We start from the raw sequence: 16,539 nt of genomic DNA, 5'->3' as shown, positions 1-16,539 counted from the left end.
ACACAAATCTTATTTGTGAAAACAATGAAAAAACATGACAGAACAATAAATGGTCATACAGAAATTTTTAATGCTTGATTAAATCATCACAGTAATAACAATTTTTACTGTAATGATATGCAGTTCTACCACACTATTATAAATAAAAACATTAAGATCAATATTAAATACAGCTCTAGGCAACATCACAGATTAACAAAGAATGCATTCTTCATGAACCAGTATCTGAATGATTTAAAAAATAAAAAAATGCTGACACTTTCCCCCTCCCATCCACCACCTTTTCTTTTTTAATTAGTAATTTGAGTAAGGCGCTGCAAATTTCACGTTAGAAATTTTTTGTTGCACAGCACAGGCACACATACTTCATTAACAGAACCTCTACTGCATGTTTACCAGAAGACATTTTAAATGTCAACAGGGAAAGCTTATCAGGCTAAGAGTAAACAGAGATGCACAATTTACGTGCAGCTCTTGGGATCCACACAGAAATGAAACACAGCGGGAGTGTGAACTGTATTTTAATTCAGACAGCAGTCTCTAGAATTAGGTGCAAGTTAATACAGTACACACAGCAGTGTTTTACAATAACACCAGACATGGCAGATTTTCAAACTGATTTAAAGTGATTTTTGTATGCGTAGTGAGTTTGTATTCTTCCACTGTAGAAAAGAAAATCAGAAAACAGAAATCAGTGTCACAGACAACTTCCAGAGCTGCCTTCTGTAAATGGGCCTAATCCTGCTCTTTGTGAAGCTTCCTCTTCTTCAAGCTTATGTAATGTAACAGAACAAATTTTTAACAACTAGCACTGACTTCCCATGGAAGAGTACAGCTGGTTGTTGCCATGCTCCCATTTTTACATAGCCCAATTCCCTGTTTCATTTCCAAACCTGTTTTTAATACAGGGCCTGATCACTGTGATCCCCCTGGCACATTTCACTTTCTACTGGTTCCAGTTGCTGAGATGATAAAATGTAGATGGCAGTTTTTTCTAAGAAAAAAGTTCAAATTCAGCAATGCATTTATGCACAGCCATTTTTGTGCAGCTCAGCTAAAGTGCCAGAATTTTGGTTCATTGTGTTACTGTACTTAAGATAAAATCATACTAACTACTTTGTGAAGGTGTTTGAGGTAACTGTGATGAATGCCTCAGAGATATTTAAGATTATTATGTTAGACTTTTAGTGTTTATATTCTTGCCATTTTTGCAGTCTTGCGAGCATAATTGTTAAAGAAATTTTATCCAACCTTATATTACAATGCATTATTTTTGTCAGCCAGATTTAATTTTTTTTCCTTCCTAATTTAGGCTTATAGCATATTGTCATTTTTCCTCTGCTTGCAGTTCTGGTGGTGGTCTGGTTAAATGAATAGGAAACAAAACAAAGTACTGTAAAGAAGTTAGGGGTCTGTCAGTTCACCTCCGAGTGTGTGTGTGTTGCTGAATTTTAGAGTCCTGCCAAAGTTTCAAGTACTGGATTCAATTCTGCCCTGCTGCTCAGGTTTGACTACATATAATTTACACCTTTATATACTTGGGAGAAAAGAAGAGTCAAAAGCAATCTAAGAGTTGCTTTCTCCTATTACTTTTGAAACCCTACAGTTGGTTTTTTTTTAAATAAAACCCTACTATTACTGTTCCAGTTATCTGCTAGTAAAGAAAGAAGGAAATCCAAGGTAACGGCAGTGAAAGTTACATTTGAAAATGATCTTGTATGTATGTTGGATCATAAAGAAGCCATTTTCTTGAAACCCTTCATCTAGTTGTAAACATTTGCTAATCCTCCGTTACTTGCAGAGGATTATGAATTATTCTATAAAATCACATTAAAAAGGTAATTAGTTATGTGAGATATTAACTGATTCATATTTAATAGATTTTTTTAATCCATACAAATATAAATAAAGAATGGTAAAACTTCAAGAAAAATAATATACATTTAGTGCAAATTATGAGTTACATTTCTTCCTACCATGTCAGCAGTGGAACGTCTTTTGTGGAGAAGCAAAAATAAAATTGACCATTCTCAAATTTTACAGGGGGGGAAAAGATCTCCAGTGTTGAAGCATGCATTTTTTTACCAGATACACGTATACAGAATTGTTCCAGCTCTTAAACTAGTAGAATAGCAGTATTTTTCCTTATACTGCACAACATTGGTATATATAATAGTGTGTTCAATAATACAAAAATTGCATAAGACCAGGTCACATTATTGATATTTTCTGCAGCAAAACCAGTATCTTTCTTTAAAATACTGGTTTCACCTGGTTTTAGTTTTCTCATATCATGATAGCACATGGGTTGAAAGAAGTCTCACGTGGTTCTTGAAAAGTATTACCTGTTCAATCTGGTTTTGTTGCAGTGGATCTGCACTGCCCCAAGCGTTTAGTGATGTACGAACTTACACATTTAATGGCACAAGAAAAACCTCCCTTCTTGTGATCACACCTCAGTAACTCACAGTACATCTCAATATGAGAAACAACTGCTTCAAAAGGGCACACCAATTTTAAAGAGGCTTTGTTACGGCTCAGGAGAGAGAGAAATAAAGCTCTTCTGGAATGTAGAAAGGTGACGAGTAATAGTTAATACGTTTCATGAGTTAACACAACAGTTTTCAATGGTAAAAAGGGCAAGACCTTTCAGTCTCCACAAGATAGCTCAATTCAGAATGATCCCTCCAGAAACAGGGATTAATAACACATCTCTTCAATGCTGAAGTACCAGGCTGGGCTGGAGAATGGCACCACTTTGCACGGCTCACCCACTGCACTATCATGGCAGACCTGATGTCTCGGGACGCATCCAGTGCAGGACAGCAGCTCTCCCTTCCCACACTCCCATCAGCCTTCCTCGCCACATGCTCCCCCAGACTGACTCCTGATTGCCAGCAGCACTGTTACGTAAAAACCCAGCTCGTCTCTGATTTTAGAAGTTTTCCCCAGACTAAAGTGTTGTGCTATTCAACAAATGAACCTCCTCTTCCGTTTCCTCTCTCTCCTCAGCTATGGGTTTCAGTTGAACATTATGGAGGCGGGGTCTTGGTTTGCCGTCTGGGCCATATGACGGAGGATATCTTTTTTTGTTATAATGCCAAGGAGGCGCCTGAAAAGGATAAATGGAAGACTGATATTAATCCAAGCAGGAAAATAGTGGAAGTAGAACAACTCTGTAGCCAAGTCCTTTTTGTTGACAGGAATAGAGCAAAAGTAAACAGCCTGATTTTCTTATTTAAACAGAAACATTTTATTTATCAAAATGTTGAGGAACCACCAGTTTGATAAAACACAGCAATGCTGAGACACTGTATCAAATGGTCTCTGACAGCTGTAGTCCATTTTAATGAAATACAAGTCATACAAGTAGAGTGCATTACAATTTTTATTTAACTTTTTGTTTCTACAAAAATCAAATTTTCATTAGCATATGCCAACAAAAAAGTAACAAAGGGGGACAAAGAAAAGAGAGGTATGAAAAAGAAGTGATAGTGATCACATAAGGGAGGCATGTTCCAACCTAGCCATCAGAAGTGATATACTGCTTGATGGCCCCAAATCAAACTCCCCTTCCCTCCTTTTTTAAACCAGAAGGATCCCTCCAGTCTGACACACTGGCTCAGATTGAATGCATTCATAGGAGCACACTGTACTGGCCACAAAACTTTGGTATAATAACAGTTAATTAGTTCTTGGAGTTCATGGCTTTAGAAAAAAATAAACCATGAATAATCAAATTTTCATTTCCCAATTTAGATACTGTGCTCTTATGACAGGGTCTTTTAAAACTGTAACTGCAAAACATCAAATAGAGTGAGACTGTCCAAAAGGATAATATCACAAGAGAAGCAAAGAGCAGAACGAATGAGCTACTGCCCTTGTTATTCTGGTTAGTACATTTCAATTTGTCTTATTAAAGGACGCATGAAATACTTGTGAAATATTAGCATAAAATGAGAACATAATTAGCATGTTTAGCACATAAGCAGCTAAACATGGTGGGTATGTTTAGTAGACATGGAACTAGCAACCCATGTCCAAATTAAGACAAAGTGTACCACCTATCTAAGGGGTTAGTTCACAACATCATGGTTAAAACCATATCTAGATTCTGAAGACAACAGTCAACATAGCAGCAGGCCACTTGGTGGCTGGCATCACTGCACATTTTGTAGAGGATTTCACTGACTGCTTTAGGTAACAGCGGCAGAACCACAGACTTTATATAAAATCACAGGACCTTGCTAAAAAATAAGAATATTTTCAAAAAATCGTGTTAATAAAGGGGGATTACAGGGAAGATCTAATGATGCAATTAAAACATGCTTATCTCTGCTTCTCAAAAGATGTAATACTTTGCTATTTAACAGCTATTTAAAGCTGTCCAAATCAGAAAAAGAAATTGGCACATACAAAAATCTTAATTTGCATTAGGCAGGGAAAAAGTATTACTAGCTGCGTGCCTTCCCACCTGGGGAATTCAAGAGATCAACAAGCTGGATCGATGTGATCTCATCAACACAAGTATCAGAAAGTTTATTGTTTACTTTCCTTTAATGTTGTGACTAACAGTATGTTCACATTTATAGCTTCTTTTCTACAAAAGGACTTTGCAAGTTGTTTTATGTTTAATACAAATTTTGAGCATAAGATTTCATTGTTCAGCCGATACCATAAAAGCCCTGAACAGTTCACAAGTTTCATGCTTCCTGACTTCTAATGTGTCTAATTATGAGATCTGATATATCTAATCACCAAGGGTTCGACGTGCTGCTTTAGTTGCTCGAGATGCTCTAATATGTTCTTCTTTGTGATGATCCCCAAGACAATCCTGCAACAGATTATGTTATGCTAATAACTGTGTGAAATCAAATGAAAAAAAAAAGTTCTAATCATAATGAAAAAGGATTAGAGCAAACTAAAAATAAAATTAAAAAAAAAAGAATGGTGGCAGGAAAGCTAATGAGATAATTAAATGAGAATTTATTTGAAAGTCAGTACCCTTTCCCAGATTTTGCTTTTTTCCTTTTTCTCCCAAAGTGCTGAACACAATGGCTCTTCAACCACGCCAGAGCAGTATGTTTCTCGTATCAGGTACGCATCAGGGTAGCAAACTTTATCCCTTCACCCTAAATTCACATCTTTTTGGGTTTTATAGGTATACTGAAACTAAAATCTACTTTGTATTTCCTTCATTTAATAGTTATTTCTCCTCAAACATACACATAATTATTGATATTTTAACAAGCCACAGTAGATGAACAAAGTAATAACTGTGTAAAGTCATAGCAACTGAGATTCAAAGCTGCCCTACAAAGCTGGGCTATCTGTCCTTAGAAACAGACAAATTCAGACAAATTTCTTGTTCATGACAGGACAAATCAAGAGCAACTCCCTGGAATGGATATTCTGGTACAAATTTGGAGGAGTAAGGCTCAGTCTTCTCTCTGTCATCTGCACCAATTTCTGTACAATCCAGTCTGGACTGGAACCAGTATATTGATGCAAGGTATATTCAGTTTGCAGGAAATCTGCCAGCCAAAACATAAAGTAGTCCTTGATGTCCACAATGCTATATGCCATGGCTAAACACCATCAGTACTAGTATTTATGATCTGCTCTTCTTGTAATGGACAGTATGCTTGCGGGATGTCACAAATTTGTAAACTGAAGTAGGATAAAATAAATATTAAAGCCATTCCTGCTACTTTATCATAAAATGGTTTAAAATTTATAGTAGAGCTTGACATAGCTTTGCACAATCAGGCTTTCTCTAGAGAAGATTTTAGCATCAACGTTAATGCTTGAGCACTCAACCACAACAGAAACTATGAAAAAAAATCATAGTAAATATTTTTCAGTCAAGTTCTAATGATTCCAAATTTTTCTCCCCAAAACAAGAATAACTGCATGCCCACACTAACTTCTAAGTGTCAGTGTCAGATCATCATGTCCTTTCCCTACCAGACAAAGGCTTCTGGAAATACTACTTGCCATTCCATACAGAGATGCATTGAAGGAAAAAAATAAAACCACCAAAAAAACAGGAGAGCATTTAAATAAATTTGTTTTAAAATACATCTGAAAAAAACCCAACTTGGAAACCAATGAAATATCTAAATATACGCCACATATAGCAGCAGACCTTTTGCCCACAGAAAAACGAAGAAAGTCCCAGGTATTTCAGATTTCTTGTCCCAAGGACATTGATCAATCCTAAACATGTGAATGAGCAGACATTTCAGTCCCCAGGTGCTTTAAAAGACATGCTAAAGGGAAGGCAAGATACTGTGGTAGGAGCTTCGATGTTGCATGTCAAGTGTTTAATGCAAAAGATAGAGAAAAGCAGAATGTTAAAGGAACAGCTGCACAGAAAAAGATCATGTGAAAAAAAAACAAGGAGCAGTTAAGGTAAGAGGCAATTACAATGAACATTTAGTTTCCATGCCGGGGGCTGATTTACTTAGTAGGTAATCACAGGACAACTCCCAACAGTCTCATTTACAAACATTCTAAATCTTAAAACTACTTTCCTTAAATATTTTGAACTGTAGAAACAAAAGTTGCAGGTTGAAGTTCCAGAACTAGCAGCAGTTTAGTTGTTAGTATTCCAAAAAACAAAAGCTTGGTGGTAATCGCCATCACTAGACTCCAGAAGAAGAGATGACTAGATCATTTTCTCCTTTACTCTGTTTGAACCCAGTACTTGTAGATGTTCAGTACTGCTGATACATTGCACGTTGCCAGAACATAGATAATAACCAGGCAATACAGACCTTAGACTCTGCAGTGCACAAGACTAAATTTCTGCAAGACAAGTTGTGTCTCCTCTGCAAGCAATTTGCACAGACCAAGCTTGCTGAATGGCAGTAAATTTTTAACAGAACATCATAAAATGAATGAAATCATCTGCCTGCTTACTTGGAATACAGGGAAGGCATAAGAATTTCAGAGAGGTGCCACAGCACAGCCCATTCTTAATGAACAGCTGGGGTCCTCAGCTGCAATACCAAACTTATGGCTTCAAATACCATGATCCTGGAGTATATCCTGCTTCAAATACTCTGATCCTGGAAGTGAAAATTACTGTATCTAAAAAGATACACAGCATTGCTGCCACTTTACTCACCCATTGTGTGTTACAAGGCACTGCCTCAGACCCAGCTTCCGGAAAATATCCACCACTATTTCCATGGGGGTGTGGTCTGTCACGGTGAAAGGGCTCATATCAAGTATGCTTCTGAGCTTCAAAGGTCGAGGGCTTTCTGCTGGAAGCGATGGGGTATGCTGGGCAAAACATACCCTGGAACTGCCAACAATCCCCTCTTGCTTCTTTCTAGCACTTTCTTTAAGAAAGACAGGGAAGGGGAAAAAAACAGCAGAGGAGGAAGAATTTACATTCTTGGAGTAAGATGTCAATGCAGACATACAGCTCAATCAACAATACCAGACTCTCGCATATATTTCCACAGCCACTGCTTTATCCCCAGGAAGTGGTTTTGCAAAAATCACAAAAGCCATTTGCCATTCAGCTTTAGTCATTATTCAACTAATTTTCTCACTCAAATAAGTAACTTTTATTTACTAAAAGAGGTGGAAAGGCTAAAAACCAAACTACTCAGCTCCTGAAGAAACTGCCAGGGAAAAGCCAGTCTCAACTGACAGCCCCCTGAACCTTTTCCTAATATGCAACCTAAACCTCCCTCAGTACAACTTCAGGCCATTCCCTCATTTCTTGTCAGTGGGCATCATAGAGAAGAGATCAGTGCCTGGCCTCTTGCCCTCATGAGGAAGTTGTAACTGCAATGAGGTCTCCCCTTGGTCTTCTCCAGGCTGAACAGACCAAGTGACCTCAGCCGCTTCTCATACAGCTTCCCCTCAAGACCCTCCACTGTCCTTGTGTCTCTCCTTTGGATGATCTCTAATGGCTTTATAATCCTCTGATAAAATGGCACTGAAAACTGCACACAGGACTTGAGGTGAGGCTGCCCCAGTGCAGAGCAGAGCAGGATAACCCCCTCCCTTGCCTGGCTGGGGATGCTGTGCCTGATGCTCCCAGGACACACTTGGCCCTCCTGGCTGCCAGGGCACAATGACTCTGAAGACAGACACAACCCAAGACTAAGCAACTTTCACTGTGTAATCTCAGCAGCTGAAATGAGTCTCACCTGTGAAAGCATTTTCTAAGAATGTTCTGCGATTCCCCATTTACTCAAGGAAATGCAAATTTAAACCAGTATGGTGTAGGTAAGAATTTCCAAGTTTTGTACATTCATATACATCCTACATAACATAGTACCTTGGCATACACAGCAGTATAACCACAGGAAAAAATCTGACTGAAGTAAACAGTATTATGTTCACAAAACATGTTTTAAAAAAGTTTCTGGACACTTGTGTCCTTTTCTCAAGTGTCTTTGTTTAAGAGATATGTATCAAAAAAAGTAGATTAAGATGCAACTTCCATCTTATTTCACGCACTAAATGTTACAGTTTTGTAACATATTCATACATAACAGCGTGTTTCCCCCTTTGGTTATGATAGTAGCTTCAAAATCCACAGAATTTTTCTTGCCAGTGCACAAAGCATTGTCACAAGTATCACACAAGCACTAATATTTGTCAGAAAGAGATGTCCCAAACAGGGCTTGTGTGCTCATGTGCCCAGGGACAAATTTCTCATTACATAAACAGATTGAAAAACATAAACCTAAAACTGTAATTATCTTTCCATAATACAACCTTGTTATAACAAAAGTAAGTAACACACTGTTAGAAAGAAATAGGATATACATTTATCAATTACTTGGACAGTAATTCTCACAGAATACTGATGGTCAAAAATGAGAATTACTCAATTTTGAAAAAGAATGTTACTAGAGCATTACTCAAGGAAATGGGATGCCATCAAAAGCCTCAAAAAACTAAAAAATACCAGATTAGATAATGTTTTGACCTATTTGAGTATGACAACTTTTGCTTTTACAAGAGACAAAGAGATGAGGATTTTCTTCATTTCAGAGCCTCCTACTGAAGATATGTTATCATATTGTTAAATCAACCTGAAGTCTAGAAACGTACAGAGTAAATTCTATTTTAAATATAAAATAATATAAAACAATTTAAATTGGTGTACATAATAATGCAATACTGAAAGTTAATTACCTATTGCAATAGTTAAATCTCTTCTTAGAGCAAAACCCACAAGTCTCTGTGACTCCTTTGACATAATAACAGGAAAACCATTATAGCTGGTTTCGTTGATCAAGTTCTCTATGTCTTCGACAGTCATATTGTCCTGCGTCAGAACTGCTAAAGGTGGGTCGCTCCTCCGAGGCCTCATCACATCAGCAGCCAGAGTTGTGTGAGTGAATTCTTCCTTTGCATCCAAGAAAGGATACCCATTCAGTCGGATGTGTGCTTCATAGATGCCTTCCCTACCAAAGGCATCTCCTACCCACTTACTGGTCATGACTGCAGCCATTAGGGGCACAATATATTCCAGCCCTCCTGTTAGCTCAAACACAATAACTACCAGGGACACAGTCATCCTTGTCACACCACCTGCAAGGAAAATGATAGCCAGGAACATGAGTATCAAATAACAATGATTTTAGAATTTTCTGCCTTCCTGTTGAGACCTACAAACAGAACTTGGACATGAAAGGTCATCTGACAAACATCCTTCTGCGTAATACCAACAGATGCAGACAGAGAAAATGAACACAAAACTTCTAGAAGTGAAAAAGAGGGTTTTAGGGAAAATTCACAGAAAGGGAGGTAATAAAGGGAATTGGAAAATATGTATTTAATGTAAACTAAGAATAAAACTGTGTATATCTCCATACCACATCAGGGTTAAAAGTACTGTGAAGTGCAAGGACATCCAGTAATGTAAGAATATGAAAAAAGAATGGAACTAACACAAAAATGTCATAGGTAGCAAATCAACAGCTATGTTGTCCAAAGGATTAGGAATTTAATTCTGTTGTTTAATCATAAAAGCTGAACAGAATTATGAGCTGATGAAAAGAAATCTCTTTCTTGGACAACAGAAGACAGGGATTATATTTCTCTTTTGTTACTATTTAAAATATTTTTTTTCTGCTAATGTTTCTGATGCCATATCTTCAATAAAAGAATATGAACGGTCTTTCAATTCAATCAAGAGTGATTCAATTTGCACTATTAAAAACCAGAACAACCTCTCCAAAACCTAAATTTGTATCACTAGTTTGATTGCCCAAACATACTTTTCCTTGAAGAAAAGTTCTACTTCTTGCAGAATCTGTCCTAACAGCTTTTAAGTTTAATTTCTAAGGCCACCAAGTTATAAATGAGGACAAGTTTAGGTCAACAATTTAAACCTCCTTCCATTAAGATGATTTTCAACAATTAGACTTGTTAAAAACACTTGTTGTGTTACCTTACACACTTCTGAAACTTTTGTTTGGATAATGAATTTCAAGAACAATTTTTTGCAATTCCTGTAGATATGGTAGCTGATCACACCACTTCCTTCTAATAATTTTAACTGTACTTAACACTGTAAATGCTCTACTTCATAAATTTTAAGGAACTGATTTTTCTGACCAATGTTGTGATGACATCTCTTGATACCAAAAAGAAGGCAAACACTATTAAAATTTTCCTATTTCTCATCAATTTAGATTTCACATTATTTCTCATATCACAAGGATTTGAGGGTCTTGTGTAGAGATGTGATTGTATTATTCTGGAGGGAATACGCTATAAACAGGTGTTCCAAAACTGCACAAGTTTATATCTCCTTTCATTTTTTAATAATTGTTTTTTTATATGAAGAAACCAGATACTTATTTGTTATATTTTATTTACCTAAGCATGCAGCAGCACCAACCATGGCATAAAGACCAGGTGTAATACAGTCAGCTCCAACTTCACACCACTCCTTGAAAATGAACCAGTCATGATGGTAGTAAGCCAGCTGCTCCACTGCAATTCCTACAATCCTTCCTGCTATTGCTCCAATTGCCATACTAGGTATGAACAACCCAGATGGAACCTGCAACAAAAACAGAACTGTTGTCATGCTGCTGGGAACATACCTGACACATCACTTAAAAGGTGATTTTTTGTATTTTTTTGCTGAAGGACATGCAAATGCTCAAACTGTCAGGTTAAAACCATGTAAAGTGACACTGAAAGGTTAGTAGACAGAATTCTATTGATATCTCTGATTGATTTGATTAGCAGAAACCATTTTATGAACATGTTTGTTTATATCTCACCAATACAGGACCAAGAACTAGACTCAGTGCCAATAGCACCATTCTCCACCATGTGCTCCAGTGTGAGCTGTGCTAATCATACTGGAAAGAGTTCCTGATCATTTCCTGTCTCCCTTATTCCCTCATGTTCCTCAGAGTTAACATTCACTTACTAAACAGGACTGCCTTCCTGAACTGCTTCCTGACACTGCTATAAATTAACTAAACAGGTGAGTTTTAAAAGAGGCTTTGTACTATTATTGCTGTTTCCTGTAGAAATGAGTGTATATAGAATACACTCTTTCACCAAGAGAGAAAAAGGCAACCTAATCCCCACCACGAAAAGCAGAGTGACACAAAAGGTTAAACAAGAAAGCTCTTACTGTCAGTTTAGTTACTTAAAATGTTTTTCTGCTACTAACTAAAGCCTTGTCACACAACCATGGCTTAGTAAAATATTCCTGTAAACTTGCTTTTATCAGCAGTTTCATATAAAGAAACTGTTGTGCATCTTTTCTTCTCCTTATGAAGCCAATCTTTCCAAAAAACATACTGGTACCTAAATGTCTCATTAAACTGTAAATGCCTGCTGTTTCTCCTCACAGCAGTTGTTAACATCAAAATATTTCATACTGTGACTGAGGTACAGATGTGACTATAAAAAGGAGTAGAATTTGTACTTTGTCTAAACGCACCTCATCCCATCTTGTTGAAATAATTAAATATTGCATTCCTGCTGTCACAGGACACATCTCAATTTTTCTTGTACTATACAGCTGTGAAATTTAGGTATTGTGGAATTCCAAACCACAGATTTTTGCTGTGGTATTCAATAGCTGGTGCAGAAATGTATTTCAGAATTGTTGTTGTTGTCAGTATTATTATATTTTGCCTGTATTTATGGTTGCAAAGAAGATTTCTAACAACAAACCAAGGAAAAGCAAACATAGCTTATAATTATTATTCCTTTATATTTTGTCTATATTTGTGGTTGCAAAGATAATTTCTAACCAACAAACCAAGGAAAAACAAACTTTGTGTTAAACAGACACCAGCATGGGTTTTGATAAAACGTTTAATAATCCTTAATTCCTATTCTGAATTACCTAATATTTCAGTGTTTGTAGAGGTAATATTCAATGCTATCCTTTTAGTCTAGTATTCAAATTGTGCATTTATACCATTACTTCTACTTCCCACAATTAATTATGCATCTAAGCCCTTCCTAACTGCTAAAATAATTTTTTTTTCCTGAGTGAAATTCTTTCTCAGTGAACAGTACAACAGTACCCTGAAAAAATCCCATATTTCCAATACAAAAGTAACTAAATAAACTTTTGAAACTGCCTCAGATCCTCCTGTGCTAGCAGTATGCAACAGAAATTCAGTCTCCATGTGGAAATTGCATCCAAATTATTTCTGATCCTTTGGTAATATAACTTTTATGCATTAGTTCCTTCTCTTCTTTCCATCATATGCAGATAATGGTTACAAGTCTAATTGTAATTATGATTTTACAGGTCCATTTGTTTGCATAAGCCTGTGAATCACAAAGGGAAGAGGATTTTTTCCAGAGAAGCAGCAAGGGAAAACAGCTACGTTTTTCCTCTTCTCCCCTTTCTTCTCTGGGGCTTGCTTTTGAGCAAGCTCAAATTTCACTCCAGAGGGAAAGATTTGTTCTGTGTCACGTGTGTCATCTTTGGAAGAAGCAAGGATAAGGATGTAGGCACAACTTTCCACTTCTTTGGTAGTGCAGCTGTGTACCAGTCATGTTCTGAGGCAAAACTGTAACTCCTTCCCACCTGTGATCAGCATTTAGACACAGTAATGAGTCTACTGATAATAAGCAGTACAGTACATGTACAAAAGCATGAAAGAACAAAAAAACCAAACAAACCAAAACAAACCAAAAAATGCCAAACCCCTGCCAGATCAGCCTCCTGATAATGCATGTCCACAGCAATACTAGCAAGCAGGAAACACTCTGCCCCACTGGCAGCAGCTGGGTAGCTTTGCTCACCTCACAGGAAAGCAGTTCCTGTGGGGCAGACGTGTGTTTGCAGATGGCTACAGCTCCAGGAACAGACCCGGAGAGCCCAGAGGATCCTTATAATGATTTAAATGACAGTGTAATATTATTTCTTCTCTTTTTTTTGTTCTTCTATTTTGAATTTGCTTCTTTTATAGAGATAAAGCCTAAAGCAAGTAAATATCATTAAAGTGACATCCTCTTCTCTGTCTGAGAATGTCTGGCTGACATTCTAACTAACCACATGCTTTAAAGCTTCCAAGAAATTAATGTAGCACAATTCCATCAATGACAGCAATGTGACTCCTTGACTATTGGCAAAGTAATAAATATGTTCTCACAACTTCACAAAGATATTTCCACATGCTGAAGTTCTGATAAAATGAAGTTCTGATAAAATGAACCAAACTCAAATGAAGTATAAGCTCTCCCATTCTGTAAAGCAGTGAATTCTATCTAATATGTAGTGTGACCTTGTGGTGACAAACCCATACAAAAGAGGCAGATGCACATCAACATGTGAATGGTAAAGTAATGTCCCAGTTATAAATAAAACCCAGTAAGTGAATATAAAACTAAACAGATTGAAGCGGTCACATCATACAACACTGCCTGAATTATGGACCTAAGGAAGACTAGCTTTTGAAATACATACTCTAAGATTCCTCTCACCCACCAACCAACATATAGAACATAACTTCAAATAACAACCTGCAACATCTTCTAAAACATCGAAACATGAGAAACAAATATGATGTTGTTGTTCTATCAGTTACAGACTAGGCAAGGTTGAAGATGACTGCCCCAGATCGTCTGTCCCTGCTCAAGCAGCATCACCCTGAGCAAGCTGCTCAGGCTTGCAACCAGTCAAGATATGAGCACTCTCAAGGATGTTCTCTGCACAGCATATTCCACTGATCAAACACCCTTATAGAAAGGAAGTGGTTTTTTATACATGCTGTTACATGGAACAGCAACTTACACTGAAAAGTTAAGGCAAACTGAAACACAAATCTTGCTTGAACATTCTACAGGAAGTTTTCATTAAGACACATTTAATTATGATGTACTTGCAAAAAAAAAAAAAAATTAAGGGAGCCTGACAAGACAGAAAATGATGAAGGTGTGACAGTTATACATCATCACTCAGAAAAATGTCAGACTGGGGACAAGCTGAAGCCACCTCCAAAACAGGTCTATGAAACAACGGGGAAAAACAGAAATTATGCTGCTTGTAATGGAGATGAAATTTCCATCACAGTCACAAGAATGAAGCCCACTTTCTCACCACAGGATGCAATACTAGAAAATACAGCAGAAGAAATCATTGTCTCCTTTTAATATCTGTACAATTAGATTTACGTGTACAGTGAGGAGAGTGGCTATAAGAATTACCACCAATGAGTAGCGTAAAGGGTACAGTCTGTTCTTCTTCCAAGTAACAGGAAGACTAGGGAATCTGAGTGATTATGCTCAAACTTTGCTCTTGGAAATTTTAGAATCATCCCTTACTGCTGAATCAGGCCCAGACAAACAGACCTCCATCCACACAGTTACTGCTCCCTACTGCATTTAGCACATTTCTATTCAGCTGAACAAAAAGCTATTCTGAATTTAATTAAAGTTATTACTGTTTGCTATAGGACTTGCTTATTAACCAAAGTAAAAAGACTTTTTTTAAAAAAGAAATAACATAAAAAAAAATAAACAAAGCTTATAGCTTTGAGAGATGGAAATGAGAAAGGCAATAATTAAATGATCACAGCAGAGAGCTACTGCATTCACACTTACCTTGATACCAAAAGTGAAGACTGTCATGATTATTTTAAATATGAGTGCTAAACACAACTGCCATATAGCTGAATAGACTCCAGTGCCTGCTGGGCGATCAGGAATATCGTCTACAATTTTGCTTGCGTTCATATCATTTCTGTAGTCACAGAGCGAGGAGGATTCTAATGGCCCACAGTCTGTGAAGAGCTCCTTAATAAGCTCACTGGTGTTTAGCCTTGTATATGGATTAGGAAATGCAATCACAGCTGTTATTGCTGCAACAATAATAACCTCCAGGACAGGATACTTCCCAAATTTTGTAGATTTGCGTCGACGACACCATGCGATATTTGCTCGGATGAAAAATGCTCCCCAGAGCCCACCAAATACTCCCAGAAGAATAAAAGGAAGCAGTTCAAAAAGGTACCAAGGAGTGTGATATTCCACATAAAAAAGAACTAGGCGGCTATTACCAAAAGGATTGATGGACCTTAGAACAAATGCAGCTACTAAAGCAGCAAAAAATGATCTCCATAAAGTTTTCAGTGGGAAATAGTAACTGACCTGCAAAAGACAATACACGAGAATTATCAATGATTCAATTAAAAACCTGGAAAGACAGGTTTATGCATGTGTTAGAATACTGCTGGCTCACACTGTATAAGCTAAAAAAGCTGCTCTGCTTTGTGTCTCTTACTAACCTTCATGAGAACCACTGTGTGCTAGCTGTACTCTCAGATTTCCTGCTTATATTTTCATCTCCTTTCAACCTATACTGAAAGGTTTATCACAGATCTGTTATTTTTAAAAAGTATGATTAAAACTAATAGAATTAAAAAAATTCAAAAGGTCTTAAAACAGAACATGCAATTTCATTCTTAAGCCCCACATAACCTGATTTTAATTTTAAGACAGTTTTCTTCTGCATTTTCTGGCAACTGAGGAATTCCTCAAAACACTCTAAGAATATAATAAAATTACACATGAAAGAATATCTTCCCTAATTTTCAATTCAGAGATTTTTAGGATTTTAGTTGTCTTTAAAAATGCCAATGACAGAAATAGCACTCTCACATATTTTGAAAATTACAATTAAAACTGATTTAGCATAAAACATTTTTTGGAGAAGAGAATTTGCTTGCTTTGGAGGTAAGTTTTATAGTATATTTGTCCTTGCAATAATTATTGTATTTTTGTTAATTATCATATAATTTTGTTTAGTGTCTGAAGCTTTAAGTAATGTTTAGAAACTTGCTTTACAAAACTGTCCAATAAGTCTCGAAAGCCTTTTTCAAAAATTAAGAGCCCTATTTCCTTTTTTTTTTTTTCAGAACAAACTCCTAGACTGAAAAGCTCCAGTGTCTCTATCTATATGTAAACTGTAATCATTAACAGACTCAGCCCTTTTCCAGAATAAAATAATTGAGAATAAAGTAAAGCTGACCTTCACTAAAAAAAAAAAAAGAAAAAAAAAATCTTTAGGAG

The 16,539-nt window shown here is 36.7% G+C and overlaps 1 protein-coding gene across 5 annotated transcripts in view; it reads right to left on the bottom strand.

Annotated features, from left to right (window-relative positions):
- Nucleotides 1–48: 48 nt before the first annotated feature.
- CLCN3 (chloride voltage-gated channel 3) overlaps nucleotides 49–16,539 on the bottom strand; it is a 60,025-nt gene continuing 43,534 nt past the window's right edge. For 3 of the 5 annotated variants that reach the window (XM_039700186.1, XM_039700185.1, XM_039700183.1), the window contains 6 exons: nucleotides 15,073–15,618; nucleotides 10,861–11,047; nucleotides 9,169–9,567; nucleotides 7,133–7,349; nucleotides 4,759–4,834; nucleotides 49–3,112 (listed from right to left, as the gene is read on the bottom strand). In XM_039700186.1, coding sequence (XP_039556120.1) covers nucleotides 2,954–3,112; nucleotides 4,759–4,834; nucleotides 7,133–7,349; nucleotides 9,169–9,567; nucleotides 10,861–11,047; nucleotides 15,073–15,618 — 1,584 coding nt within the window. In that variant the 3' untranslated portion in view covers nucleotides 49–2,953. The remainder of the gene's footprint in view (nucleotides 3,113–4,758; nucleotides 4,835–7,132; nucleotides 7,350–9,168; nucleotides 9,568–10,860; nucleotides 11,048–15,072; nucleotides 15,619–16,539) is intronic. The other 2 variants (XM_039700187.1, XM_039700184.1) reach the window with 1 other exon arrangement.

Source organism: Passer montanus, unplaced genomic scaffold (assembly GCF_014805655.1).
Source record: "Passer montanus isolate IOZ18808 unplaced genomic scaffold, ASM1480565v1 scaffold14, whole genome shotgun sequence".
NCBI classification, from domain to species: domain Eukaryota; kingdom Metazoa; phylum Chordata; class Aves; order Passeriformes; family Passeridae; genus Passer; species Passer montanus.
This window is presented reverse-complemented; position numbering and strand designations above follow the sequence as displayed.